Raw genomic sequence first — 27,427 nt, forward strand, 5'->3', positions numbered from 1 at the left:
TTGCTGATACACAACAAAGTCACTTAGTACCTGCAATTCACTAAAACTTTTGCACGAAGAGTACTTTAAAGTATCAAGATGTCACTAATTTCAACCACGGCAAATAATTATCAAAACATCAAGGCTACGATAAAAAACCATCAAGGCTACTTACCAGAATGCAGTGAATCGGGGTATGGTAGAGGGCCCTGGTGGCTGGCTCTACCGAGATGGCTCCGTATGGTGGCTGCGGCTGTGGAACGGGAAAGAGATGACAGAAATGGAGGCTACGGGGTGCGGCGGCGTGAGACTGGAGGCTACGGGGTGCGGCGTGCGAATGGAGGCTACGGGGTGCGGCGGCGGCTGTGGAATGGGAAAATAGATGACAGAAAGGGGAAATCAAAAAATTAGGGATGGCTGGTGGTGAGAATGGAGGCTGAGGGATGCGGCGTCACCGGCGTGAGAATGGAGGTTGAGGGATGCGGCGTGCGGTGGTGTGAGAATGGAGGCTGCGGGGTGAGTCGGGTGATGGCTGTAGGAGGAGAAAACGAAAGACCAATTGAGGAAAGAATGAATTAGGGCTACAGACAGACGGACCCTTTGAAGATTACCATTTACCACATACACGTGGAAATGACGAAAATGCCCTTATTTTTCGAGCCTACCGAGCTTAAACGAGCCGAGTCCGGCTCGGCTCGTTTATTAAACGAGTACTATTAGAGCTCGAGCTCGGCTCGTTTCTCTCTGTTAACGAGCCGAGCGAGCTCTTATCGAGCCGGGTCGAGCTCGGCTCGCGAGCTGCCCGGTTCGATTAACAGCTCTACTCATGGCTAGATAGTTGTAATTGTCATTAAAACAAAAAAAAAAAGGTTCAGTTTCTTATCTTATAGATTGCAAACCATCAAGATTTGGATATTGCTTACCAAATAAATAAATAAATATGAAGTCGAAAGCTGAATTTTTTTTTATTTTTGATGATATTATATCAAACATTCTTTCATGTCTAACTATAAACAAATATTTTGTCATCTTTTACATTACCATTTTCATTCTTACACTAAGGGGTAAAATGGCATAACCATATTCGAAAAATTACTTTTTCTTGTTTTATGCAAAATTTTTAGTTGTATTGCTAATGCTTACAATTAACGGTAACTAACAAAAATTAACTACTCGTGTTTATTATTTTTCACACAAAAGTTCATAAAACATAAATTTTCAAAGTGTAAAACTAATTTTTACAACTAAACATAACTTGAATTATTGATACACACATACAATGTGTCCCGATCACTAGTTGATATGAATAACAAAACATAGATTAGGATTGATTTTCTGTGGTGACGTAGTTATCCAAATCCAAATAAAAATGAATTAATATTTACATTTGTATGTCACCAAGGATTTTCCCCACAAGCACGCAAGGATTTTCCATGCTGTCATTCCCCTCCACCATGTCAACAAATTTTTTTCAACGAAGTCTAGAAGTCATCGTCGCTTTATCACCTTTGTATAGTTCCTTCCTACTTCCTACAAACACAGAACGGTGAAGTGATATGCCTTTTAAAGTGTATAAATGAGGCCACCCCTCTAGGCTTACTATATCAAACAAACCAACGATACCAAAGGAATCCAATGGAGTATCATCTTCCTTGTACTTTTTCATCGTTACTGCTACTCTTCTTATTCAGTTCTATTCCAGTCACCAGCCAATTCTCAATTGCCAGCAGTAAAGAAGCTCATAATTATTCGAATGTCTCTTGTATTGAAAATGAACGACAAGCTTTTCTTCAATTCAAGTATGGGTTGATAGATGGATCAAATCGTCTGTCATCTTGGATTGGAGAAAGCTGTTGTTCATGGGAAGGCATTAGTTGCCACAAAATCACTGCTAGTGTTTTGAAACTTGATCTACGCAATACGGTGCCATTTTATGATGATTGTAGACACCAAAATTTTGTCAATTTTCAAGGTTTTCCTGAATTTTTATCTATTTAATGAATTATTTATTTTCTTGCATTTTAATGTGCATTTTTCTCATTTTTTGCAGGTTTGTTTTAAAAAAAAAAAGAAAAAAAAAAAACAACAAAAACTAAAAAAAAAAAAGAAAAAGAAGAAAACTAAAAAAAAAATCAAAAAATCATAATCATTTTGTTTCACCAAATTAACTATTAACCCATTTTGGACTCAATGGCCATGGACTTTTCTTTTCATTCGTTGAGAAATCATCATTTTGGCAAATGCTACACACAAGCTCCACTTTGGCTACAAGTCCCTCTGGCTCTCTCTTGAAAAAAAGGAGAGACAAGACACAAGAGAAAAAAAAAACCAACTCTCCACTTTTTCTCCCAACACATCTCTGGGCTCTCTCTCACAGAACAAGAAGAAGAGAAACACTCCAACTCTTACATCTTCTCGGCTCTCTCCCTCGACAGACAAAAGCCACAGACGAAAAAGGGGAAGCTTGGGAGCTTGCTGCTAGTGCCATTACCACCACCACTGCCATAATAATCTCCATTGTAAAACCATTGTAAGTCTCTCCTTTTATTTTTTTTGTTTTGATTCCAACGAGATAGCTCCTGGAAATTTGGCAAAGATTTAGTTGATCCTTATTTTAATGCAAACTGGTTCGGTTTTTTCTTCTTCTTTTCTTTGGCTGTGATGATCAATAATCTTGTGGGTTTTGTAAAATAAATTGGTTGCTGATGTTGTTGTTTTTTTTGGAATAAGCCATGAACAAAATTAAGAAAAAAGAAACGGCCTATGAATGCATGTCAAGTGTTTGTGAAAATGCCAAAATGAAAAATAAATCAAATTAGTGAATCTTTTGTGCTTTTTTTTTTTTTGTCAGCAATGGATGACCATCAGCTAGTACAAATCCTAGAAATGCTTAGTTATCCAAAATTTTGGAGTTTTTGAGCCTTATAAGCATTAAAATAATTTTCTTCATTTTTGGGGCTGTTTTGACTTAATGCATCATTTTGTTGTTGTTTACTTATCAAACTAAGATTATAGTTGTAATGTAGAGGTTATAAGGAGGGTTTTGGCATCATTTTTATGATTTTTTGTGAAGGTCTAAGGGTTATAAAAGAATAAAAACCGGACTGATTTTTGCTATTTTGACCACTTTGTTTTCCTTTATTGTAAAAAATAACTCCGGAAACAAATTCTACGAGAGAAATGGAGTGGGGAGGTGCATTTTGAGAAATTTTGGCGACCGAAAAATTCGCAGGTGGCCGGCAGCCGCCATGGCTGCCAGCTGAAACTTCTTCGGCTGGCCGATGAAGAAGAAAAAGAAACGGATGGGAAGTGGAGGAAGAAGAAAGAAAAGAGAAGAAGAAAAAGAAAAGAAAAAAGGAAAGTGAGTTGGGCCAATATTTCTTTTTTTTGATGGGCTTGTTTCTTATTTGTGGTTGGGCTAGAAGGTTAGACCCAGGTTTGAGTGATAAAAGACGGGCTGGCCTGTGTGTTTTGTCTTGGACTTTCGGCTGGGTTTGGGCAATGTTCGGCCCAAAGAAATAAATGATGGCCCGATGGCCTTTTTCTTGCCCAAATCAGAAATCGAAATTTGCACCTTTTGCCCCTGATCTTTAAAGTTGTTTTATTGCGGCCCAGAACATTTCAAGTTTCTTTCACTTTGGCCTTAAATTAATGCATTTTGGTCCCTGAATTTTTCCTTCTACATTTAATTTTGACTCAAACTTTTGGAAAAAATATAATTTTATCCCCAAAAGTTTTCAATTTTTGCAATCAGTCCCTAGTGAGTAGGGATGCAAGGGGGCCGTGTGCCCGCGGGGGGCTCTCGGGGCGGGGTTGGGGCGGGGGCGGGGGGAAATTTTTTCCCCCCGCTTAGAAACGGGGGGGGCGGGTGTCCCGCCCCATCCCCCGCCCCCGCCACCCGCAAAACAATAAAAATATATAATTATATATAATATGTAAGTTAATTAGTTATAAACTTATGATAATGATATTATTAGTTAAATGTATTATATAATGTATATTAGTTTATGTAATATAATTGATATTATCAATTATGTGAATAATTATACATGTCTACTAATAGAATTTATTAATTAGTTATACTAAATTTACTAATACATTTATACTAAATTTCTAATTACACTTAATAGAATAACACTTTTTTCTCAAAAAAAAGCACAAACACAATGATGAATTAGTGATTGCATTTGTACTAAAAGTGAAAATTTGACTATTTTAGTTATATTTATTTCATCATATTGGATTGTATTCAAATAACTTCTGTTTGATTGTTTTTATGAGTTTCAATTGTAAAATTACAATGAATAATAATTTGGTGATGTGTTGATATTTTAGTACTTGATTATTTATTAAAATTTAATTATAATAAAATTTTATTAACCCCGCGGGTGCCCCCGCGGGGGAAGCGGGGCAAGGCGGGGCGGGGGGAGCGGGAGGCGGGGGACGGGGGGAACTAATAGGCAACGGGGCGGGGGACGGGGGAGGGGTCCCCCGCCCCAACCCCGCCCCATCCCTACTAGTGAGTTTTGTCTCTCTTTATTATGATTGTTTCTTTCCTTTAATAGCCAATTATGTCACTTTTGAATATATTTAAGGGTTAAAAACAAAAAAGCCTCCTGTGCTAAACCTAATATACAAATAAGCCCCCTATGGTTTCAAAATATACAACGCGACACCTCGTGCTTTGAACTAAGTTATAACCGTGACGAAAATCGGTAAAATTAACGGGACTGATGTACTGGAAGCTAAAAACAAATTCTTTATACTTAATTTTTAGCAAATATTCCTATTGTACCCCTTAGCCCCCAATAAAACTCCCTCCCAGCGATGCTTGTGTACAGAATTGATTTCTACTTGATTGAGAGAAATTGAACTAGCCTTTGGGAGAAATCAAATTACCACACAGGAGGTTTGAAAGGTAAAGCCATTCTCCAGATACGAAGTCAACCTGCGAGGAACTACTACACAATCTTGGCTAAGGTAAAAGGATTTGATTTTGGGTTTTGGCTAACAGATCCTACTCAACACCCCTAATCAGCAAAAATTTCCCATCACAAATGGAAATTTCAGAAATTATTTGCGTCACCTAGTCAACACCCAAATATCAACAAAAATCTCGGCTTTAAATTCAAACTTGCAGTCCCAAATCAGTAAAAATCTCCCATTAGAAATGGACATTTCAGAAATTATTTGCATGACTCCTAGTTCCAACACCCAAAATTTAAAAAAAAATCTCGGCTTCAAAACCAAAGTCGTAGTCCCAAAACAGCAAAAATCTTCATTTTAAATCCAAAGTACCAGTCTCAAAACTCACAAAATCAGGAATTTTCTAAGGTAAATTTGGGTGTAAATAACATCATCAGCCCTCAAAATCTGAGATGGGTAACCCTAAATTGTACTGAGCACGGAGCACGGAGAAGGTTCAAAAATTCCCGTGGCAGTACTGGTTGCAGATCAAACCAATGCCAATCATTACCATTCCAGTAGTCAATCACCTTAGGTGAAAGATGTTCTTTTGGGATTTCTGGTACGATACTAGCTAGAGGTGAATCCGTAAGCCAGGTATCTAACCAAAAGTGAATGGATTTCCCATTACCCACTCTCCAACAAACTCCCTCATCCAAAATAGCAGCCGTGCTCCATATACCTCTCCATAGATGGGAAGCATTTGATTTACACGAGAAAGCGTTGCTACCATATTTACTGTAAAGGATTTGCTGCCAAAGACCATCCTCATGTTTCAACAAATTCCACCCAAGTTTGCTGAGGGCTGCTTCATTGAGAAGTGAAAGATTTCTAATACCCAGGCCACCACACTCTTTTGGCAAGCAAACCTGATCCCAAGCTACATAATGAACTTTCCTTTCGCCATCTTTTTCCCCCCACAGAAAGCGTCTATTGCAGCAAAGAAGATGAGACTGTTTGGTTGGGCTTTACTCCCTCTCTCTCGCTCTCGCTTTCCCTCTCTCTCTCTTTGTAGGGTTTCAAGGGAAGAAATGAGTCCGTTCAATTGCCTTTTGGGTATTATACAAGGGCATTTTGGTCCTTTCATCAGTTCCCGTTAATTTTACCAATTTCCGTCAGTGTTACAACTTAGTTCAAAGCACGAGGTGTCGCGTTGTATATTTTGAAACCATAGGGGGCTTATTTGTATATTAGGTTTAGCACAGGGGGCTTTTTTGTTTTTAACCCTATATTTAAATTGTAAACTTTAGATGTTCTTAAATTTCTATGCATTTGACATATTTAGATGAATTTTTTTTATTATTATTATTTTTCAATTAAATTGGTGCCATGATTCTTTTGTTCATTTTGAGTATAAATAGGGTCGTGTAACTCCATTAGGTCACCACTTCAAAAGGGAGGTATCCCTATTATTATTATTCCAATGTCAATTACGTGCTCTTGTGTGCTCCTACGTGTTCCTATGTGTTTATATATTTTTATATGCTTTGTTTATTTGATTTGAATGTTCATTTAAATTTTCTTATGTTTGTTTAGTTAATTTTATAATTATTTGAGAGGCATTTAAATATCTCAAAAATGTAATAGATAGGATAATTAGATTTGTTTTATTATATTTTTCCCTTTTAGAATTGTAGTTAGGCTCCTCGATGTAATAGGTAAGTTGTGTGTTATGTGACTTATGTGTTATGTGCCTTACTCGCTTTCCTTAGGATTTTTTTGCATCTAGATAATATGTTTATGCGTTACGTGTTACGTGCTCTTATGTGTTTATTTGTTTTAATTTATGCCTATTTGTCTTATTATGTATTATTAATGCGTGACGTCACCACACTAGTCCAATGCTAATTATGATTTTTCCCTCCTCCACTTACTTGCTAGTCCAACGCTAGTAAGAATTTTTAGAAATAGGCTAGTCCAACACTAGACCCTTAGATCATTCGTACGTTAGATTCATTTTTTGTGATATTCATTACATTTTCATACATATTTTCATTTTTAAGATATTTTCTCATTTGCGTGATATTTCCTATTATATTATCCCCTATCCTCTATATGTGTTAATCATATTATTTAGAATTGCATCTCATTTAAGTTAGTTCATTTGCTTGTCTATGTTAGGAGAATTATTCTTTGAACATGGGAAATGGGTGATTATAACTTTTTAGTTTAAATACCTCATTAATTCCTCTATAAGCAAATTATGTCACGAGTTTTTGCCTCCCGTACCTTTTATGTTGCATTCATTTTCTTTGATCACTTATACCTTATGTATATAATTTAATTTTCTTTTCTTTTCTTTTGATTTCATCATTCGCATATTCGTAATGCCTTCAAGGAATTATTTTGGCCTTCGCAATTAATGCGATTGGTATCAATTAAACGCTTGAATGGATATTTTGTCCATTTAGATATTTTATAATTTTAGATTTGCATCCATATAGGAAACATCCAAATGTGATAAATTTAAGGGTTAGATTAAGAAAATTTTGATTAAACCTCGCAACTAGCTTAGATTAGGTTGAAAGGGTGTCTTAGGTTTGAATTAATCAAGCCTTTGTCTTTCCTTTCTTCAATCGTGACTCTCGAACCCATTTTCTTTTGTTTCAAAGACCTGGAGTTGGCCAAAAGGGTTTTAATTTATTTTATTTTTGTCAAAAACTATTTTTGGGGTGACTTGGTACACCCAAACTCAATATCAAGTAGCGACTTCTATTTTTTTTAAAAATCCTTTTAGACAAAATTTTGGATCAAAATTGTCGCATTTTTTTTAAGTCCCATTCTAGGTCCTTTTTCACTTGTTTTAAAATAAAATAAAATCTTTTTGTGAATATCTATTTTTATTTTTCATCGCGAAAAAATGGGGCGCGACAACTTGGCGACTCCACTGGGGAAGCTAGAGAGTGCAAGTACTCGGTTTAGTTGTGTTTTCTCTTTTTTTAACCCTTTTATTTATCATATTTGGATGTTTTAGGTTGCATTTTTTTAGGATGTTTTGCATTTCACACTCGTAATCGTTCCTCGTCTTACGTGTGTGTGATGAATGGTTTATTTATTTACTTATTCGTATCACGATTTGCATTTGGGGTGGAGAATATTACCTTAGAGCCTTCACGTGCAGTTAATGTTAATTCCTCCCCTCAAAAGAAGCACTTCATGCGTGCATGCATTAATTTCACCCTATTTTTATTTTTTCTCGTGGGCGCCATCCCATATTTTTTGTAGGATTAGGGTCGATTTCCTTAGGTAGGCGGATGGTGTACTCTGCGTTCATAGCGATGCCTAAGAGATCACTCAAGCCATCGGCCGAAGGCCTTGGAATTGATGACCCTACGCCTTTTGGTCTGAAAGCTTTGGAGTCTGAAACCTTATCGAGTCTAGATACATTAGTAAGTCAAACCTCATGCATCCATAATAGAAATTATCTAAGATAGAATCAACCTTACCCAATTAGTAATACTAGACACGAGGGAAGGGATTCCATCCCTCTTTCTTTGCTTTCTTGTATCATTTATTGTCCCAACGTATTATATGTTATTTGTTGAACTAATATTTTCTTGTTTTCTTCTCTTTTTCTGCATACACAAACTTTAGAAATAAGAGTTCTGGCGTGGTACTCGTTTAGAATAAGACCGCATTTTATATTAAAGCATGTTTAAAGTTTAGTTAATTGCATACGCATATGTAATGCACATTATTTTAGGCTTACCCCGGCATTTAAATGGGGCACTTTTAGGTCACATTTCAATTATCTCATTGTATATTTAATATGCTTTAATAAATTGTCACCATGCATTAACTATAGAGGGAATGCCAAGTAGAGAATCCCGTGTTAGGAATATGCCGCCTTTTGTCTCGGATATATAATTCAATGAGACTTGCACATTTATATTTTTTGTATCATCCAAAGGGGTAGTGCACAAGGTAAGGTAGGATCTATTCCTTTTCAAGTTGATAGCATTGAAGATGAGGAACAATTTTTTGTACATTAGAATATGAGTCTCTAATAATTATTTTTGGCCATTTTGTCAAGACTGGTAAAAATCCCTTGCATAAAGGACTTTAAATTGAAGAAATTCACAAACAATTCCTCATTGTTGAGATGATAAATATATCAAAGTCAAATCTTGATTTTAGAAGGCTCATAGGCTAATGCATTGCAACAAAAATTGTGAGTTTTGAAACTACAAATGGGGGAGCAATTCAGTCGATTTTTGAATAAACCGTCAATTCTATCCAATCCATTTGGCCCTTTGTATTCATTTTTAGGACAATACAATCAATTTTGAATAAATCATCAATTCCATTCAATTCATTATTCTTTTTTAGGACAATTTAGCAATTTTTTAATAAATTCTCAATTTTATTCAATCCATTTGTCCAGTTTTATTCACTTTTAAGATAATCCAGTCAATTTTTAAACTAACCATCAATTTCATTCGATCCATTTTACCCGTTTATTTTCTTTTAAAGTTTCGATCTATGGTTCGTCTAAGAAACTTGTCAAGACATTCAATCTTTTCAAAAATAAGTTTTTCACATTAAATTGATTTGTAATATCACTTTATGTGTCAATCAAAGCAATTAATCCATTCGGACTTTGTCCTCATTTTGTTAGGAGAAATTGTCTCTTGTCACTCCAATTAGTCAAATTTTTTAAAAATTGTCTTTTATTTGAATCTCAATAAGTTAGTCGGATCCATCAGGTATTGTATGGTGCCTACCCTCGAGGATTGCATTTTTCATGCTAGGCCAACCCTTGGTATAAAAGGGCTCCCCTATAGGACATGCATACCGATTTTATAGTTTTGTTTACTAACTCTGGGTATTTTTCTTTTATTTTTCCCCCTCCTCCACATTTGTAAAAGATATTTCAATAGGGTAAAAAAATATTTTTTTCCTATATCTGATAATATTTTTGGTCTATAAGTTTTGAAAATTACAAGTGTTACTTGATTTTTGGGCAGATCCTGCAATGTAGAAAAAAAAGAAGACCAAAAAAATTGAAAATGAAAATGAAAAATCCATTTGAAAATGCTAGTCTAAAGCATCTTAAAAATCTCTTGATTCATTGTTTTTAATACATTGTGTCTGAAAAGATAGAAAGAGAAAGTGTGTATATATTTGAAAGCGTATTCTCTAGAGATTTTTATTTTCTCATATGTATTATATTTGAGTAAAAAAAAAAATTCAAACATTTGCAATAATAAAGTTTTTCATTGAGACAATTATTGTTTTGTATATATTCATATTTATTTCATTCTTTATTTGCTCATTGGGAGATTTCATGGTGGATGTCAAGAAATAAGATTAAGTTTAGATTCCCAATTTTGTCATCTCTTGCATGAAATTCATATGTTTGGCTTTCTAAAGTCCTCGCATGCATGAGATTTGTGACCCAGACAATTCAAGGAGAGTGCCCACAAATTAAAATCAAAAGGGATCACTTGAACTTGTTAGTTTGTCTCAAGAGACTAAGTATGATGGCTTTTCTATTTCATTTTTGCCATTAACGTTTTTGCCCGACTCTATCAAATCTCAAAAAATTAGTCGCCATTGGTTGACTAGCTTCAAAGTGAGACAATTTTTACTGTGAAAATGTCCAGTGTGTCTAACCAGATTCAATCCACATTTGAATGAAAGCAAAATGTACATTAGTTCTTATTTGTTTTGAAAATTTGGAATGATCCTTTAGGCTTTCGTTTCTCTATCTATATAGATTTTATCATTTGTTTTCCCATTCGAGACTCTAAAAAAAAATAATAGAATTTCGTTTCAAATAAAAGCCTCAATGATCATGACCCTACATGAAAAAATTTTCAAATGTCAAAAGGGGATGGATTCTCCCTAGTTGGCTATTATTTACTTTGATTGTCATGAGAAGTAAGAATGATGCTTTGGCCATTGCTTCTACTATCTAAACACTATTCATCCTTTGCATCCTTGTTTGAGCCTAAATTGGTGGCTCGTTTCAAAAGCATTTATGAATGCACCCCCACACTGGGGAAGGAGATTTGAGAATTGAAAAAAATGGCAAAGATGCTCAAAATTTTTGAAAGGGACATCAAATAAAGAAAAAGAGTGAAAGAAAAAAAAAAGAAGAGAAAAATTGCAAGTTAGGGGAATTTGACTCTACCATTGATATTTTGATCTTCAATATCGGAGAGAAAGAGAGGCCATTTATAGTCTAAAATTAGGGAGTTTTCAATTCTATCATTGGCATTTGGGATCTCAGCATTGATAAAAAAAAAAAACAACGAGAAAAAAAATGTGAAAAATGATGAATGTTGAAATGAAAAAAAATGCAAAGACATCAAATTCCAAATTCCCTCTAGTGATTGATAAAACAAAAAAAAAAGGAGAGTCAAAATAGGGTCCCAGGTTTTGAGTCCAAAATTGGAGCAATTTTTGGGAAGGAATGCGATCTTAAGTGCATTGTCCTTGAAAATTCTATTTCTTTTAGCTATCGTTGTCAAACCACATTACAAGCTCATAAAATCCATTGCTGACTTATCTTTCATGACAATTTGAAGTAAGGATCATGTCTATAAGGAATCTTCCAATCACTCATGATCATAAGGTCATAATCTGTTTTCATATATTTAGCTATCGCTTTTACTCATACATTACAAGCCTATAGAGCTTATATGTTGACTAAGTTTTCTCAAGAAATAAGAGTGATAAATTATTTGCTTTCACTAAGATGTGATGTTGCATATGTTGGATACAATTTAGGCACCCAAAAACAAAAGATAGATCCTGATATACCATCTCCCTGAGCCACCTCAAAATCATTAATAATACCCATTTGATTGGTTCTAAAAGATGAGCTAACAAGAAGGGGACCATTTTCCCTCAACACCGATCCCAAAATGAGGAAGAGATCTTTTACAATTTGGTCTTATTTTGAGAGATTTATCATGAAATCTTCTATATGAGTTTGGATATGACATTTAAATTCTTCATTTGAAAAATGTAGTTTCTATTCACATTGCATGTGATTATTTTGCAACTCAAATAAGCCCAAACTGGGGCAAATTTTTTGTAATATATTTGTGAGATCTTATCAAATAAGTTCAAATTGAAGCAAAATTCTATAATATATTTGTAGGGTATGTCCAAGGTCAAGTATATTTTTCAAATCTGGATAAGTCAACACTTTGCATGAACCTTAATTGTTATATCATTGCTAAAAAAAAAACAAAAAAAAGGAATTTAGAAAAATTCAAATGCTTTGAAAAATCCCCTTTGACAGGTGTTATGGTTAAGATCAAGGAAAAGACGCAAGTCAAAATCTTGCAAATTTGGAGGTCAATTACGAATAAAAAAGGGGTCAATAATGCTACATTGCTAGGGGAGGATCGGCTATTTATTCAGAAGGAGTACATACTTCAGCAACTAACTTAAAAAAAAAAAAAAGAGAAAAAAGGGGAGTGAAAGAAAAAAGAAAGAAAGAGTTTTTCCTTCAATTTTGCAAATTTTTGCTATTGAACTTTGGGAGTATTTCACTTAGAGATTACATTACTAAGTTGGGACAACATCTTATCGTCTTATACTTCAAATAGAAGTGGCAATACCTGCCAAAATTGGGATCCCGTCTTTGCGCATTTTTTTTTACGAAGGCTCAGGTAGAAGAAGTCAAATGGATCAAGGAGCGCAATGAATTGTTATCTCCAATGGATGAAAAAGAGGTTGAATGTTATTTGTCAAGGACAATGCTATCAACAAAGGATGATTTATTGTTTATATCAAGAAAGACAAATCTCGCCTATTTGAAGAAAGGGAAGAGGTTTTGAAGTGAATTCTTCCGATTCAAGAGGAGGTTAAGGGAAAGTTTGCTCCAACTTGGCAAGGACCATTTATTGATCAAAGAATGCTATCCGGAGGAGCGCTTGTTCTCATGGAGATGGATGAGCAAATTTTCTCTCGACCAATCAGCTCAAACATGTGCAAAAAGTTTTTCATCTGATTATGAAAATCTTCTTCTAAAATTACTGCAAGAGATGGGGTCAAGCCTCTCAAGATCTTAAGCTCCACATTAGGGCAATTTTTTGGTCTTTGCTCAAAAAAAAAAAAGAAAAAGAAAATGGGGGGTGACCTCAATGAAAATCCGAAAGGTTAAGGTCATTAAGATTGACGACATCAAAAGGGGTCAAATGCGACATCTTTCTTTTTCAAGGGCCATTCATTCAAATATGGTCATTAGAAACAGATGTTTTGTGATACACAGTGGAGTATGGCTGACTGACGCTAGAAAATTGAGAAGATTTAACACAAGTTTCAGCTCAACTCTTGGAGAGCAGTTTTGACATCGAAAGATCATGCTTGCATGCTTCTCAAGGCCAAAGGGGCCACAAAGGATCACATAGTGGTGACATTATGTGATCACTCTTTCTGTTTTCTCGAAAGCATAAAAAATGTGGCATTTGTTAAACATGATTTACACTAGGGCCAATATTAAAAGGAGTGAGCTCCAAATTTGCCTGAATCAACTTTGAAAAAAAAACAAAAAGAAGAAGAAGAAGTCAAAAAAAGGGGGCCTAACACTGGGGCAAATTTTGAAAAATTGCAATTTCAAAAGTGATTTCAAAACCGTTTTTATATTTGTTGGGTTTGAATTTTATCCCACCAATCTCGGCAGGTTCGGGTTTTATCACACTGACTGTTTTTAGATTTTTTTTGGGCTCGAATTTTATCCCACTAACATCAGCAGGCTTGGATTTTATCCCACTAACCGTTTTTATTTTCGTTGGGTTAGGGTTTTATCCCACCAACGTCGGCAGGTTCGGGTTTTATCCCACTGACCATTTTTATATTTGTTGGGCTTGGGTTTTATCCCACCAACCTCAGCAGGTTCGGATTTTATCCCACTGACCATTTTTTGTTTTTGTTGGACTTGGGTTTCATCCTACCAACCTCGGCAGGTTCAGATTTTATCCCACTGATCGTTTTTATGTTCGTTAGACTTGGGTTTTATCTCACTAATCTCGGTAGACTTGGGTTTTATTCCACTGACCGTTTTTATGTTCGTCGGGTTAGGGTTTTATCCCGCCAACCTCGGCAGGTTTGGATTTTATCCCACTGACCGTTTTTATGTTCGTTGGACTTGGATTTTATCTAATCAATCTCGGCAGGGTCGGGTTCTAGCCCACTGATTGTTTTTATGTTGTTGGGCTTGGGTCTTATCCCACCAAATTCGGCAGACTCGGATTTTATCCCACTGACCGTTTTTATGTTGTTGGAGTTGGGTTATATCCCACCAATCTCGGCAGGTTCGAATTTTATCCCACTGACCATTTTTATGTTTGTTGAGTTTGGGTTTTATTCTACCAACATCGGCAGGTTCGGGTTTTATTCTACTGACCGTTTTTATTTTCGTTGAACTAGGGTTTTATCCCACCAATTTCGGCAGGTTCGGGTTTTACCCCACAGACCGTTTTTATGTTAGTTGGGCTTGATTTTTATCCCACCAATCTCGGCAGGCTCGGGTTTTATCCCACGGACCGTTTTTATTTTCATTGGGTTTGAGTTTTATCCCACCAACCTCGGCAGGCTCGAATTTTATCCCACTGACCATTTTTTATGTTTGTTAGGCTCGAATTTTATCCCATCAATCTCGGCAGGCTCAAGTTTTATCTCACTTACCGTTTTTATGTTTGTTTGGCATGGATTTTATCACACCAACCTCGGCAGGCTCTGATTTTATTCGACTGACCGTTTTTATTTTTGTTGGGCTCGAGTTTTATCCCACCAATCTCGGCAGGTTCGGATTTTATTCCATTGACCGTTTTTATTTTCGTTGGACTAGAGTTTTATCCCACCAAATTAGGCAAGCTCGGATTTTATCCCACTGACCGTTTTTATGTTTGTTGGGCTTGGATTTTATCACACCAACCTCGGCAGGCTTGTGTTTTATGTCACAGATCATTTTTTATTTTTGTTGGTTTTGGTTTTTATCCCACCAATCTCGGCAGGCTCGGATTTTATCTCACTGATCGTTTTTATATTCGTTGGGATCGGATTTTATCCCACCAACCTCGGCAGGTTCAGGTTTTATCCCACTGACTATTTTTATGTTTGTTACGTTTTGAGTTTTATCCCACCAACCTCGATAGGCTCGAGTTTTATCCCACTGACCGTTTTTATTTTTGTTAGGTTTGGATTTTATCCCACTAACCTCGGCAGACTCGGGTTTTATTTCACTGACCGTTTTTATGTTGTTAGGCTTGGATTTTATCCCACCAACCTCGACAGACTCGGGTTTTATCCCACTGACCGTTTTTATTTTTGTTGGGCTCGGGTTTTATCCCACAAATCTCGGCAGACTCTTGTTTTATCTCACTGACTGTTTTATTTTCGTTGGGTTAGAATTTTATCCCACCAACCTCGGCAGGCTCGGATTTTAACCCACTGATCGTTTTTATGTTCGTTAAGCTTGGGTTTTATCCCACCAACCTCGACAGACTCGGGTTTTATTTCAATGATCGTTTTTATGTTCGTTGGGTTTGGGTTTTATCCCACCAACCTCAGCAGACTCGGATTTTATTCCACTGACTGTTTTTTTTCGTTGGGTTTGGATTTTGTTCCACCAATCTCGGCAGGTTCGGGTTTTATCCCACTGATCATTTTTATGTTTGTTGGGATTGAATTTTATCCCACCAATCTCGACAGGCTCGGGTTTAATTTTATTGACCGTTTTTATCTTCGTTAGGCTAGAGTTTTATCCCACCAACTTCGGCAGTCTCGGATTTTATCCCACTGACCTTTTTATGTTTGTTGAGTTTGGGTTTTATTCCACCAACCTCAACAAGTTCGGGTTTTATCCCACTGACCTTTTTTCTTTTCGTTGGATTTGGGTTTTATCCCACAAATCTCGGCAGGCTCGGATTTTATCTCACTGACTATTTTTACGTTTGTTAGGCTCGGGTTTTATCCCATCAAACTCGGCAGGCTCGAGTTTTATCCCACTGACCGTTTTTATGTTTGTTCGGCTTGGATTTTATCCCATCAACCTCGGCAGGCTCTGGTTTTATTTTGCTGACCGTTTTTATTTTTGTTGGACTCGGGTTTTATTCTACCGTTTTTTATTTTTGTTGGGTTAGGGTTTTATCCCACCAACTTCGGCAAGCTCGATTTTATCCCACTGACTGTTTTTGTATTTGTTGGGTTTGGGTTTTATCCCACCAACCTCGGCAATCTCATATTTTATCTCACTGACCGTTTTTTTATTTTCGTTGGGTTTGGGTTTTATCCCACCAACCGGCAGTCTCAAGTTTTATCCTACTGATTGTTTTTATGTTCGTTGGGATTAAATTTTATCCCACCAACCTCGGCAGGTTCGGGTTTTATCCCACTGACCATTTTTAAGTTTGTTGGGGTCGGGTTTTATCCCATCAACTTGGCAGGCTCGGGTTTTAACCCACTGATCGTTTTTATGTTCGTTAAACTTGGGTTTTATCCCACCAACCTCGACAGACTCAGATTTTATTTCAATGATCGTTTTTATGTTCGTTGGGTTTGAGTTTTATCCCACCAATCTCGGCAGACTCGGATTTTATTCCACTGACTGTTTTTTTGTTCGTTGGGCTTGGATTTTATTCCACCAATTTCGGCAGGCTCGAATTTTATCCCACTGATAGTTTTTACATTTGTTGGGATTGGGTTTTATCCCACCAATCTCGACAGGCTCGGGTTTAATTTCATTGACCGTTTTTATCTTCGTTAGGCTAAGGTTTTATCCCACCAATTTCGGCAGGCTCGGATTTTATCCCATTGACCTTTTTATGTTTGTTGTTGAGTTTGGGTTTTATTCTACCAACCTCGACAAGTTCGGGTTTTATCCCACTGACCTTTTTTCTTTTCGTTGGGTTTGGGTTTTATCCCACAAATCTCGGCAGGTTCGGATTTTATCTCACTGACTGTTTTTACATTTGTTAGGCTCGGGTTTTATCCCATCAAACTCGGCAGGCTCAAGTTTTATCCCACTGACCGTTTTTATGTTTGTTCGGCTTGGGTTTTATCCCATCAACCTCGGCAGGCTCTGGTTTTATTTTGCTGATCGTTTTTATTTTTGTTGGACTCGGATTTTATTCTACCAATCTCAGCTGGCTCAAGTTTTATTCCACTGACCGTTTTTATTTTTGTTGGATTAGGGTTTTATCCCACCAATTTCGGCAGGCTCGAGTTTTATCCCACTGACTGTTTTTGTATTTGTTGGGTTTGGATTTTATCCCAGCAACCTCGACAGTCTCATATTTTATCCCACTAACCATTTTTTTATTTTCGTTGGGTTTGGGTTTTATCCCACCAACCGGCAGGCTCGAGTTTTATCCCACTGATTGTTTTTATGTTCGTTGGGATTAGATTTTATCCCACCAATCTCGGCAGGTTCGGGTTTTATCTCACTGACCATTTTTATGTTTGTTGGGGTCGGGTTTTATCCCATCAACCTCGACAGGCTCGGGTTTTAACCCACTGACCATTTTTATTTTAGTTGGATTTGGGTTTTATACCACCTGCCTCGGCAGGCTCGAGTTTTATCCCACTGACCGTTTTTATATTCGTTGGGATTGAGTTTTATCCCATCAATCTCGACAGGCTCGGGTCGTATCCCACTGACCGTTTTTCTTGATTATTTGATTAATAATTGCGCTTTATCGTTCATTTTGTATTTCATGTTTAGAAGTTCTGAGAGTTCAAACTTTTTCAATTTTTGTAAAGATCACAGATAGTCAATGTACTTGTTTCATTGGGGTTTCACTTGTATTCGAACTACATTTGACCTGATTCCCATGACGGGATACGTAGGCAACTCTACATGAGTTCGGTCACGTTTTTATAATTTCATTACATCTTTTGTTTAATAATTATGGCCAAGTGTTACCTTGTTACTTTAGCTCAATTGTAGTCAGAAGAGACAGGTAAGTAATTTGGTGTCTACGTCTTTGTCTTCAATTTTTTCGAAACTCTAGACAAAGAGGGGCAAGTTGTAAACACCAAATTTTTGTCAATTTTCAAGGTTTTCCTGAATTTTTATCTATTTAATGAATTATTTATTTTCTTGCATTTTACTTATTTTTTGCAGGTTTGTTTTAAAAATAAAAAAATAAAAAAAAACAACAAAAACTAAAAAAGAAAAAAAAAGAAGAAAACTAAAAAAAAAAATCAAAAAATCATCATAATCATTTTGTTTCACCAAATTAACTATTAACCCATTTCCAACTCAATGGCCATGGACTTTTCTTTTCATTCGTTGAGAATCATCATTTTGGTAAATGCTACACACAAGCTCCACTTTGGCTACAAGTCCTTCTCGGCTCTGTTTTGAAAAAAAGGAGAGACAAGACACAAGAAAAAAAAAAAAACCAACTCTCCACTTTTTCTCCCAACACATCTCTCGGCTCCTCTCACAGAACAAGAAGAAGAGAAACACTCCAACTCTCACATCCTCTCGGCTCTCTCCCTCGACAGACGAAAGCCACAGACGAAAAAGGGGAAGCTTGGGAGCTTGCTGCTAGTGCCATTACCACCACCACTGTCATAATAATCTCCATTGTAAAACCATTGTAAGTCTCTCTTTTTATTTTTTTTGTTTTGATTCCAACGAGATAGCTCCTGGAAATTTGGCAAAGATTTAGTTGATCCTTATTTTAATGCAAACCGGTTCGATTTTTTCTTCTTCTTTTCTTCGGCTTTGATGATCAATAATCTTGTGGGTTTTGTGAAATAAATTGGTTGCTGATGTTGTTGTTTTTTTTGGAATAAGCCATGAACAAAATTAAGAAAAAAGAAACGAGCCTATGAATGCATGTCAAGTGTTTGTGAAAATGCCAAAATGAAAAATAAATCAAATTAGTGAATCTTTTGTGCTTTTTTTTTTGTCAGCAATGGATGACCATCAGCTAGTACAAATCCTAGAAATGCTTAGTTATCCAAAATTTTGGAGTTTTTGAGCCTTATAAGCATTAAAATAATTTTCTTCATTTTTGCGGCTGTTTTGACTTAATGCATCATTTTGTTGTTGTTTACTTGTCAAACTAAGATTATAGTTGTAATGTAGAGGTTATAAGGAGGGTTTTGGCATCATTTTTATGATATTTGGTGAAGGTTTAAGAGTTATAAAAGAATAAAAATCGGACTGATTTTTGCTATTTTGACCACTTTATTTTCCTTTATTGTGAAAATAACTCCGGAAACGGATTCTACGAGAGAAATGGAGTAGGGAGGCGTATTTTGAGAAATTTTGGCGATTGGAAAATTCGCAGGTGGCCGGCGCCGCCGGACCGCTGCCATTGCTGCCAGCTGAAACTTCTTCGGTCGAAAAAGAAACGGATGGAAAGTGGAGGAAGAAGAAAGAAAGGAGAAGAAGAAAAAGAAAAGAAAAAAGGAAAGGGGGTTGGGCTAATTTTTTTTTGGTGGGCTTGTTTCTTATTTGTGGTTGGGCTAGAAGGTCAGACCCATGCTTTATTTTGGTTGGGTTTGAGTGATAAAAGACGGGCTGGCTTGTGTGTTTTGTCTTGGACTTTCAGCTGGGCTTGGGTAATGTTCGGCCCAAAGAAATAAATGATGGCCCGATGGCCTTTTTCTTGCCCAAATCAGAAACCAAAATTTGCACCTTTTGCCCCTGATCTTTAGAGTAGTTTTACTGCGGCCCAGAACATTTCAAGTTTCTTTCACTTTGGTGTGAGAACCCTAGAATTTTCATATTTTCGTAGCCTATTGTTTCTTCTCATTTTCCATTTTTAAGTGAAAAATTTGCTAGCTAATCATTTTAAACAAAGGAAGGCCTAGTTGTTATGTGTATTTGTGTATGAGATATGTGTATATGTGTATGTGTTTGGAACTACGGTTGAGCGAGGCCATCGAATTCGAAAAAAAAAAGAAAAAAAAACATTTTGTGAAAAAATTGAAGGGCCAAATCTGACCAGATCTTGGCCGGATTGTTGGCCGGATTGCTTGAGGTTTTGAAAAAAAAAAAATAGTTTCCTATCTGGCCAGTATCCGGCCAGGAATCCGACCGGAAATCCGGCCGGATTCTGACGTGGCACAGGCTGCCACCAACTTTGACCGCCTATTTCCTTCTCTTTTTAAACTATTTTGGAGCCAAAATATCTTCATTTCTTCCTTATCCCAGCCGTGGCTTTGAGAGAAAGAAAGAAAAACTCTCCATTTTTCCAACTTCAATTTCTACTTAAATCTTGAGTTTTAACCGATAGAATTTTAATCTACTCCATACAAGTGCTAGCTAGGGTGGACTAGAGGTCTTGGTGGAGTTATTTTTGGAAGAGAAGCCCTAAGTTCCTACCTTTGTTGAGCTCATAAGGTGAGTTGTTGAGAAATTCCCTTGTTGGTTCTAATATTGGTTTATTTGTGACTTGTAAAGGCTAGAGGTGTTATATTGTGGATGATTTCATGGTTTTAAGTCAAGATGGTTCAATTTCTGATTTATTGGGTATTTTTCTGATTTTAAATGAAAGTCATGGATGGGTCTTGGATTGATGGATTGAATTGGGGTTAAATGGAACCTTTGTGCGTTAATTTCATTTGTTTGCGGAAAATTTACGCTTGTGGGATAATTTCCAGTTTTAGGGTTTCAATTTGGGGGTTTTCTTATAGTTAGCTTTGGAGTCTCTAATTGGCCTTGCTTGAAGGGTTTTGTGCCCTAATTGGACATGTTTTCTTACCTATGGACCATATGTGTGATTGTAATTAACGGTATGAGTAATGGGTTTTTGATTGTAGGGTGGAAGTGAAGAAAATTAGGGGAAATGCTGTCCGTTTCTTTTCTTGTCTTGTAAATGAATAAAATGGTTTTGGAAATGTGTTTTGTGCCAAGTTAAACGTATTTCATCAATAATTTCATCGATTCGCTCGGGAGATGTACGAGGGCTAAGTTTCTATTTGATCATATATATATATATATATATATATATATGAGTTTGGTGAATACCATGACCGTTTTACCATTTCAAAACATGATACCTCTTCCGTTTGAAACTTCAAATGGTTATTTACTCCGTACCAAAATATAGAGGTATGAGTTAGGGTTTTCTTGGCCACACGTGAACTACTTTCAAGTAAGGTTTTAAGTGTCCTCCTTTTCGATATGATTTTCATTAAGACCTTAGCTATAACCTTTACTTGAAGATATATTGACTTTTAGCCACACAAACGATTCAGAAAGAATATTACCTTAGTCTATTTATTTGGATTTTAATTTGTCCTTGGTCAAAAGTTTCCGTTGGAATTTTATAACCTTTTCAGTTTAGTTTTGCATTTAGTTTATGAAACCCTAGCTATTTCCGTCCACCGGTCCAAATGCCCTTGTTTCACTTTAAAGTTATTTCTATACGTTTTATTCATCAATTGTTGGGTTTCTTCGATTTCACCTAATTGTTTGTGCTAGATAGACTGTAATATTTTTTCTCATTTACTCTTAGGTTTTCTCGGTGACTGAGGTAATATCCGGAAGGATATTTGCACGTTGTTTTGCGTAAATAGGTGAGTGTTCCTTGTTTGCTATATTTTTCTTGACTTCATGACTTGTGTTCTTGTTTGATAATGTGTTAAGTGCTTTCAAGGATTTCCAAAACGAGTTTTCTAGGCGAGCGTGTACTTTACCGCGCTCGACCTAAATGAAACGTGAAATTTTCAATGATTTAATGATTGCTACATTAGTTGCGCATGATGTAAGCCTTTTGGCTGAATTGGGCCCTGCCCTTCGTTACCGATCGACTCGAGCCAGAAGCGGACTCGGTCGGGCGATATGGTGACCCTGGGTGAATTTGGGATACTCGAGTATTACCTTGTAGTCTGGTGGAGCCTGGCCAATTTTCAGGAGGGGGTGAACGAAACGAAAGAACGAACGAGGGTTTTATTTACCAAAAATGCATTTTATTTAAATGACCGGAGGAATAAGGGGAATGACAGGAGAACGAACGAACGAACAAATATATGGCTCCCTGTGAGCCCGTATCCTTTTAATGAATGTGTTTATCGCTTTATTTTGTATTTGTATCTTGAATTATTGGTTATATGTAATGAATATATTGAACTTCTTGTTGCCTATGTGTTCGGAACCTCACTGAGCTTTTAACTCATTCCTTTAGTTTTGTTTTCCTTAACAGGGGGATGCGAGCAAGGACGAGAGCCCAGTGTAGGTTAGCCTAGTCTAGTTTTTTTGTTTGGTAATGGTTCTCGCCCTAGTGTTTGGCACGGGCTGCATGTATGACGAATTGAGAACCTTTGTATATTCGATATTTGTACTTCCTTTTGAGATAGAAATTTATATAAGTTTCGCTTTAAGTTTTGGATTGTTATTTCGTTTGATCTTGTGGTTTTATTTCGGATTTGTTTGAGGTTCGACTGAGTCCCGGCGAGAGCTGAGCAGGCGATCCGCCAAACCCTCTGGTTCACCTTAGGGGGAGGTGGGGCTGTCACATTTGGTCCTTAAATTAATTGCATTTTGGTCCCTGAATTTTATCTTTCATTTAATTTTGACCCTTGAACTTTGGAAAAATATAATTTTTGTCCTCAAAAGTTTTCAATTTTTTACAATTCAGTCCCTAGTGAGTTTTGTCTCTCTTTATTATGATTGGTTCTTTCCTTTAATAGCTAATTATGTCACTTTTGAATATATTTAAATTGTAAATTTTAGATGTTCTTAAATTTCCATGCATTTGACATATTAAGATGAATTATTATTATTATTATTTTTCAATTAAATTAGTGCCATGATTCTTTTGTTCATTTAGAGTATAAATAGGGCTGTGTAACTCCATTAGGTCACCACTTCAAAAGGGAGGTACCCCTATTATTATTATTCTAATGTCAATTACGTGCTCTTATGTGCTCCTACGTGTTCCTATGTGTTTATATATTTTTATATGCTTTGTTTATTTGATTTGAATGTTCATTTAAATTTTCTTATGTTTGTTTAGTTAATTTTATAATTATTTGAGAGGCATTTAAATACCTCAAAAATGTAATAGATAGGATAATTAGATTTGTTTTATTATATTTTTCCCTTTTAGAATTGTAGTTAGGCTCCCCGATACAATAGGTAAGTTGTGTGTTATGTGACTTATGTGTTATGTGCCTTACCCGCTTTCCTTAGGATTCTTTTTGCATCTAGATATTATGTTTATGCGTTACGTGCTACGTGCTCTTATGTGTTTATTTATTTTAATCTATGCCTATTTGTCTTATTATGTATTATTAATGCGTGACGTCACCACACTAGTCCAATGCTAGTTATGACTTTTCCCCCCTCCGCTTATTTGCTAGTCCAACGCTAGTAAGAATTTTTAGAAATGGGTTAGTCCAACACTAGACCCTTAGATCATTCGTACGTTAGATTCATTTTTTGTGATATTCATTACATTTTTATACATATTTTCATTTTGAGGATATTTTCTCATTTGCGTGATATTTCCTATTATATTATCCCCTATCCTCTATATGTGTTAATCATATTATTTAGAATTGCATCTCATTTAAGTTAGTTCATTTGCTTGTCTATGTTAGGAGAATTATTCTTTGAACATGGGAAATGGGTGATTATAACTTTTTAGTTTAAATACCTCATTAATTCCTGTATAAGAAAATTATGTCACGAGTTTTTGCCTCTCGTACCTTTTATGTTGCAATCCTTTTCTTTGAATCATTGTAGGCTATAACTTGAGCTACAGTGATCGGATTGAAATGATTCTTAAACCAATTTGAAGATAAGATATAGGCCTACAACTTTGGTGAAGACATCGAAATCCAGTTCTATGTTTTTCCAGGTCAAAAAGCCGAATTACAGTAGCCAATTTCTATGGGTCGAAGCTGAAACAGGGCATTGAGCAGTCAAGGTATTTCCGTCATTTCTCAGCCTACACAAATCCAAATGAGGTGATTTTTGATGCATTGGAAAGCTAACTCAAACAGATACAAGTTTTATGTTTTCGTCAAGAGTTAAATCAGCTTCTATCATCAAGAAAAGTTCAGTTGAAGTTGAGGTAAAATTAGACCAGAGCTGGAAATTGAATAGAATTACACAAAAAGTCACTGTAGCAATCCGGCCGGAACTTGGCCGGATTTATGGCTGGATTGTGGTAAAAAAAGACTGCTCTTTATGCGGACAACTTGATTTTACCTCCAACAAGTCACATGTAATGCTAGACATGTGACAACCACTTTGCTGCTGTAAAAGGGAGGTGTAAACCTCATTCCTTGACCACCTTTTACCTTTATATAGGCAAAACCGTTGCAAGATTGAAGGAGAGACATACGGGAGAAGCTTGGAGTCTGCAGAAATGTAGCTCTTCCATTTTCTGTGTGTTAGATTAGTTTAGTATAGAGTAGTATAGCTCATCCACTCTTGCATATTAGCTAGATTAGGATGAAGATTGGGATGAAGAAGGAGGAGTTGAAACTCATGTGGCAAGGGTTATCTCTTCTTCAACTCTTTATCTTTTGTACTTGATTCTAAGTTTAGCTAATATACAAGTTTTGGATTTTATGTTATTTATGTGTCTCTAAAGTTTATGCCTTGGGTTTGGTTGAACTTTCTATGATTGCTAGTATTTATTATTTGGCTATTTGATTGCTATTATTTGAGCAAGTTATTTAGCACTGTAGCTCTTTAAATCATGATTAATCTGGTACCATTAATTGTGATTATCTAAGGTGTTGTTTCTGCAATAAAAATTGAGATTTAACACTCGTTCAAGAAGTGCTAAACATAAGGAGTACACTCACGAGAGTAGAGGTGTACCTATGTGGTTTTAATAATTTATTTCATGTAATTTCATTGAAGAAATGAACTTGTAGCTAATTTCATAACCATGAGAATATGTATGGATTAGTTATGAGTATAATTGATTCACTATGAAAGTACGATTCATATGCATAAGGAAATTACACTATAACTAGCCTAGATAGTAGTATTCAATGATCCAAAAGTAGCACTTGCATGAGTAGTTAAGAATACCATAACCTAAGAAGTTTTCATTTGTTATTTTGCATAAGTTCAGTAGGTTTCATTTCTTATAATTCGTTGATAGTCTAAATAATAGAGAAACTTTAGTAGTGCCAGTAATTGTTCAATCTTCCTCATGGGATAGACCCGATATATATCTTCAACTACTAGTTGACCTGTATACTTGTAGTAAAACGGGTGTATTTCTGATTTTTTAAATTGTACGTATAGCAAAACCCCGTCAGGCATTCCTTCCTAATACAGAATTGGTTGAGGACTAAGGATCTCGGGTGGGTTGCTGGGCTTTCTTCTCTACAAGTCCTAGTCCTGTCCAGAGTGAACCTTACAGATGCTCAAGATGGGTTACAGTCAGTTAACATGCTTCCTTCACTAACAACACTAGACTTGAATAGTTGTGATCTTTTCATCCATCCTCATCTTTCACATTTCAATTTCACATCTCTTGCTTTCCTTGACCTCGGTGGAAATAATTTCAACAACTACACGGTCCCTCCTTGGCTCCGTAATCTTACTGGCCTCCATGATCTTCGTCTTGCTGGTAATAATCATTCTGATCCAATTCATGGCCTGTTTGACCAAATGACCTCTCTAGTTCATTTTGATCTACGTTCAAACCGTTTTGATGTTTCAATGTTGAAATCATTTTGTAACATAAACAGTCTTATTTGGATCTGAGGGATAATAATTTGCAAGGACTAATACCAAGTGAAATCGGCTAGCTTCCAAAACTAACTACTCTATCATTGTCCTCTAATAAACTAAATGGTACCATACCGACCAATCTTTGGCAGCTGACGAAGGTGCAAGCATTTGACATTCGTTACAATTCATTAATTGGTGTCCTATCTGAAGACCTTTTTGCGAAACTCCGAGAGCTGAAGTCACTGGGCCTATCCAGAAACTCACTCGCTCTGAACGTGAGCTCCTCATGGGTTCCTCCTTTTCAACTCCATGAAATTCGGATTGGATCCATCATTGTGAGGTCTCTTTCTAAATGATAACCGTTTCACAGGTACTATCCCTGAAGACTTGGCAAGTCGGAAAATTTAAATTATCCAACAATCTTTTGTCCGGAAGAGTTCCTCTGTGTCTAGGAAACTTGCGAGGCCTGGGGATCCTAAACTTGGCAAATAACAGTCTATTCGGTCAAATTCCGAGTTCACTGGGTAACTTGTGGCAACTTTCTACTCTGCATTTGAATGGAAATAAATTCGTTGGGAAGCTCCCTACCTCAATGCAGCATCTGAGATATTTGCAAGCTCTTGATCTCGGTGACAATGGACTAAAGGATACTATATCAGCTTGGATTGGGGAAAAGTTATCATATTTAAGGTTTCTAAGATTTCAGTTAAATGACTTCCACGGACCTATTTCTGATACACTCTGCCAACTCTCATATCTCCGAGTTTTGAACTTAGCACATAATAACTTGAGTGGATTTATTCCTTACTGCTTTAACAACATTACTGCCATGGGACATTTAGATGGAGGTTTGGGCATTTATCCACGAGAAAGCCTTCAAGACAATAAGGGAGGAAGAAGTTGAGTATTACTCATGGGACCTTCTACTTGTTAAATCCATAAGCCTTTCAGCAAATAATTTAGTTGGCGAGATCCCTGATGAGATAATGGAGCTGGTTCAATTACAAGTTTTGAATCTTTCACAAAATCATTTGACTGGAAGGATCCCCAAGAAGATTGGCAACTTGAAACACTTGATCTATCAATGAATGCACTCTTCGGTGCAATCCCTGAAAGCTTATCCAATTTGTACTCATTGAACTTCCTGAATTTGTCACACAATAAACTTTCAGGGCCAATACCATCAGGAAATCAACTTCAGACCCTGACCGATCCATCCATCTATGAAGGAAACAGTGGACTCTATGGCAAACCACTCCCAAACAACTGCTGGGAACACAAATTGCCTACCAAAAATGGGCCTATTGATGAGGATGAAGGCCACAGTGAATCTGATTGGTCTTGGTTTTATGCTGGAATAGGACCAGGTTTTGCTGTCGGGCTCTTGGGAGTTTTGGGAATCCTTCTCTTCAAGAAGTCATGGTGCCATGCATACTTCAAGTTTATAGAAAGTGCCTGTGACAAAATCTAGGTAAAGACTACTCGCCTGATGAGGAATTTCTGTTGAGTAAGTTTCTATAAAAGCATTTATACTCTGTTTTTCATATCACACACTAAGGAGCCACAATTATCCGTAGCATAATTTGCTCTTTGAAAATTTCACATTTTTTTTAAAACATTCCTTCATCTAACTTATTCTTTTTACTTTTATATGCTGATTGTAGAGAACTAATTAGAACTTAACATTCATAATTTGCAACCTATTGTGATTTGTAATTTTTTTTCCAAATATTTCTAAGGATTTATTTTATGCATTTGTCCAATACAAGAAAATTATAGCTCAATAAGTTTATTTTTTCAAACAAAGAATCCTAATAAGTTATATCAGCAAAAGAATAACATAACCAATTTTAATAG

The 27,427-nt window shown here is 36.3% G+C and overlaps 1 protein-coding gene across 1 annotated transcript; it reads left to right on the top strand.

Annotated features, from left to right (window-relative positions):
* The first annotated feature begins 408 nt into the window (after positions 1–408).
* LOC113759238 (receptor-like protein EIX1) lies at positions 409–27,041 on the top strand. Its single transcript, XM_027301805.1, has 6 exons — positions 409–495; positions 25,139–25,466; positions 25,781–25,845; positions 25,941–26,333; positions 26,413–26,565; positions 26,613–27,041. The coding sequence occupies exons 1-6, from the start codon at positions 409–411 to the stop codon at positions 27,039–27,041; spliced, it is 1,455 nt and encodes a 484-aa protein (XP_027157606.1).
* The last annotated feature ends 386 nt before the right edge of the window (positions 27,042–27,427 follow it).

Source organism: Coffea eugenioides, chromosome 2 (assembly GCF_003713205.1).
Source record: "Coffea eugenioides isolate CCC68of chromosome 2, Ceug_1.0, whole genome shotgun sequence".
Lineage (NCBI taxonomy): Eukaryota > Viridiplantae > Streptophyta > Magnoliopsida > Gentianales > Rubiaceae > Coffea > Coffea eugenioides.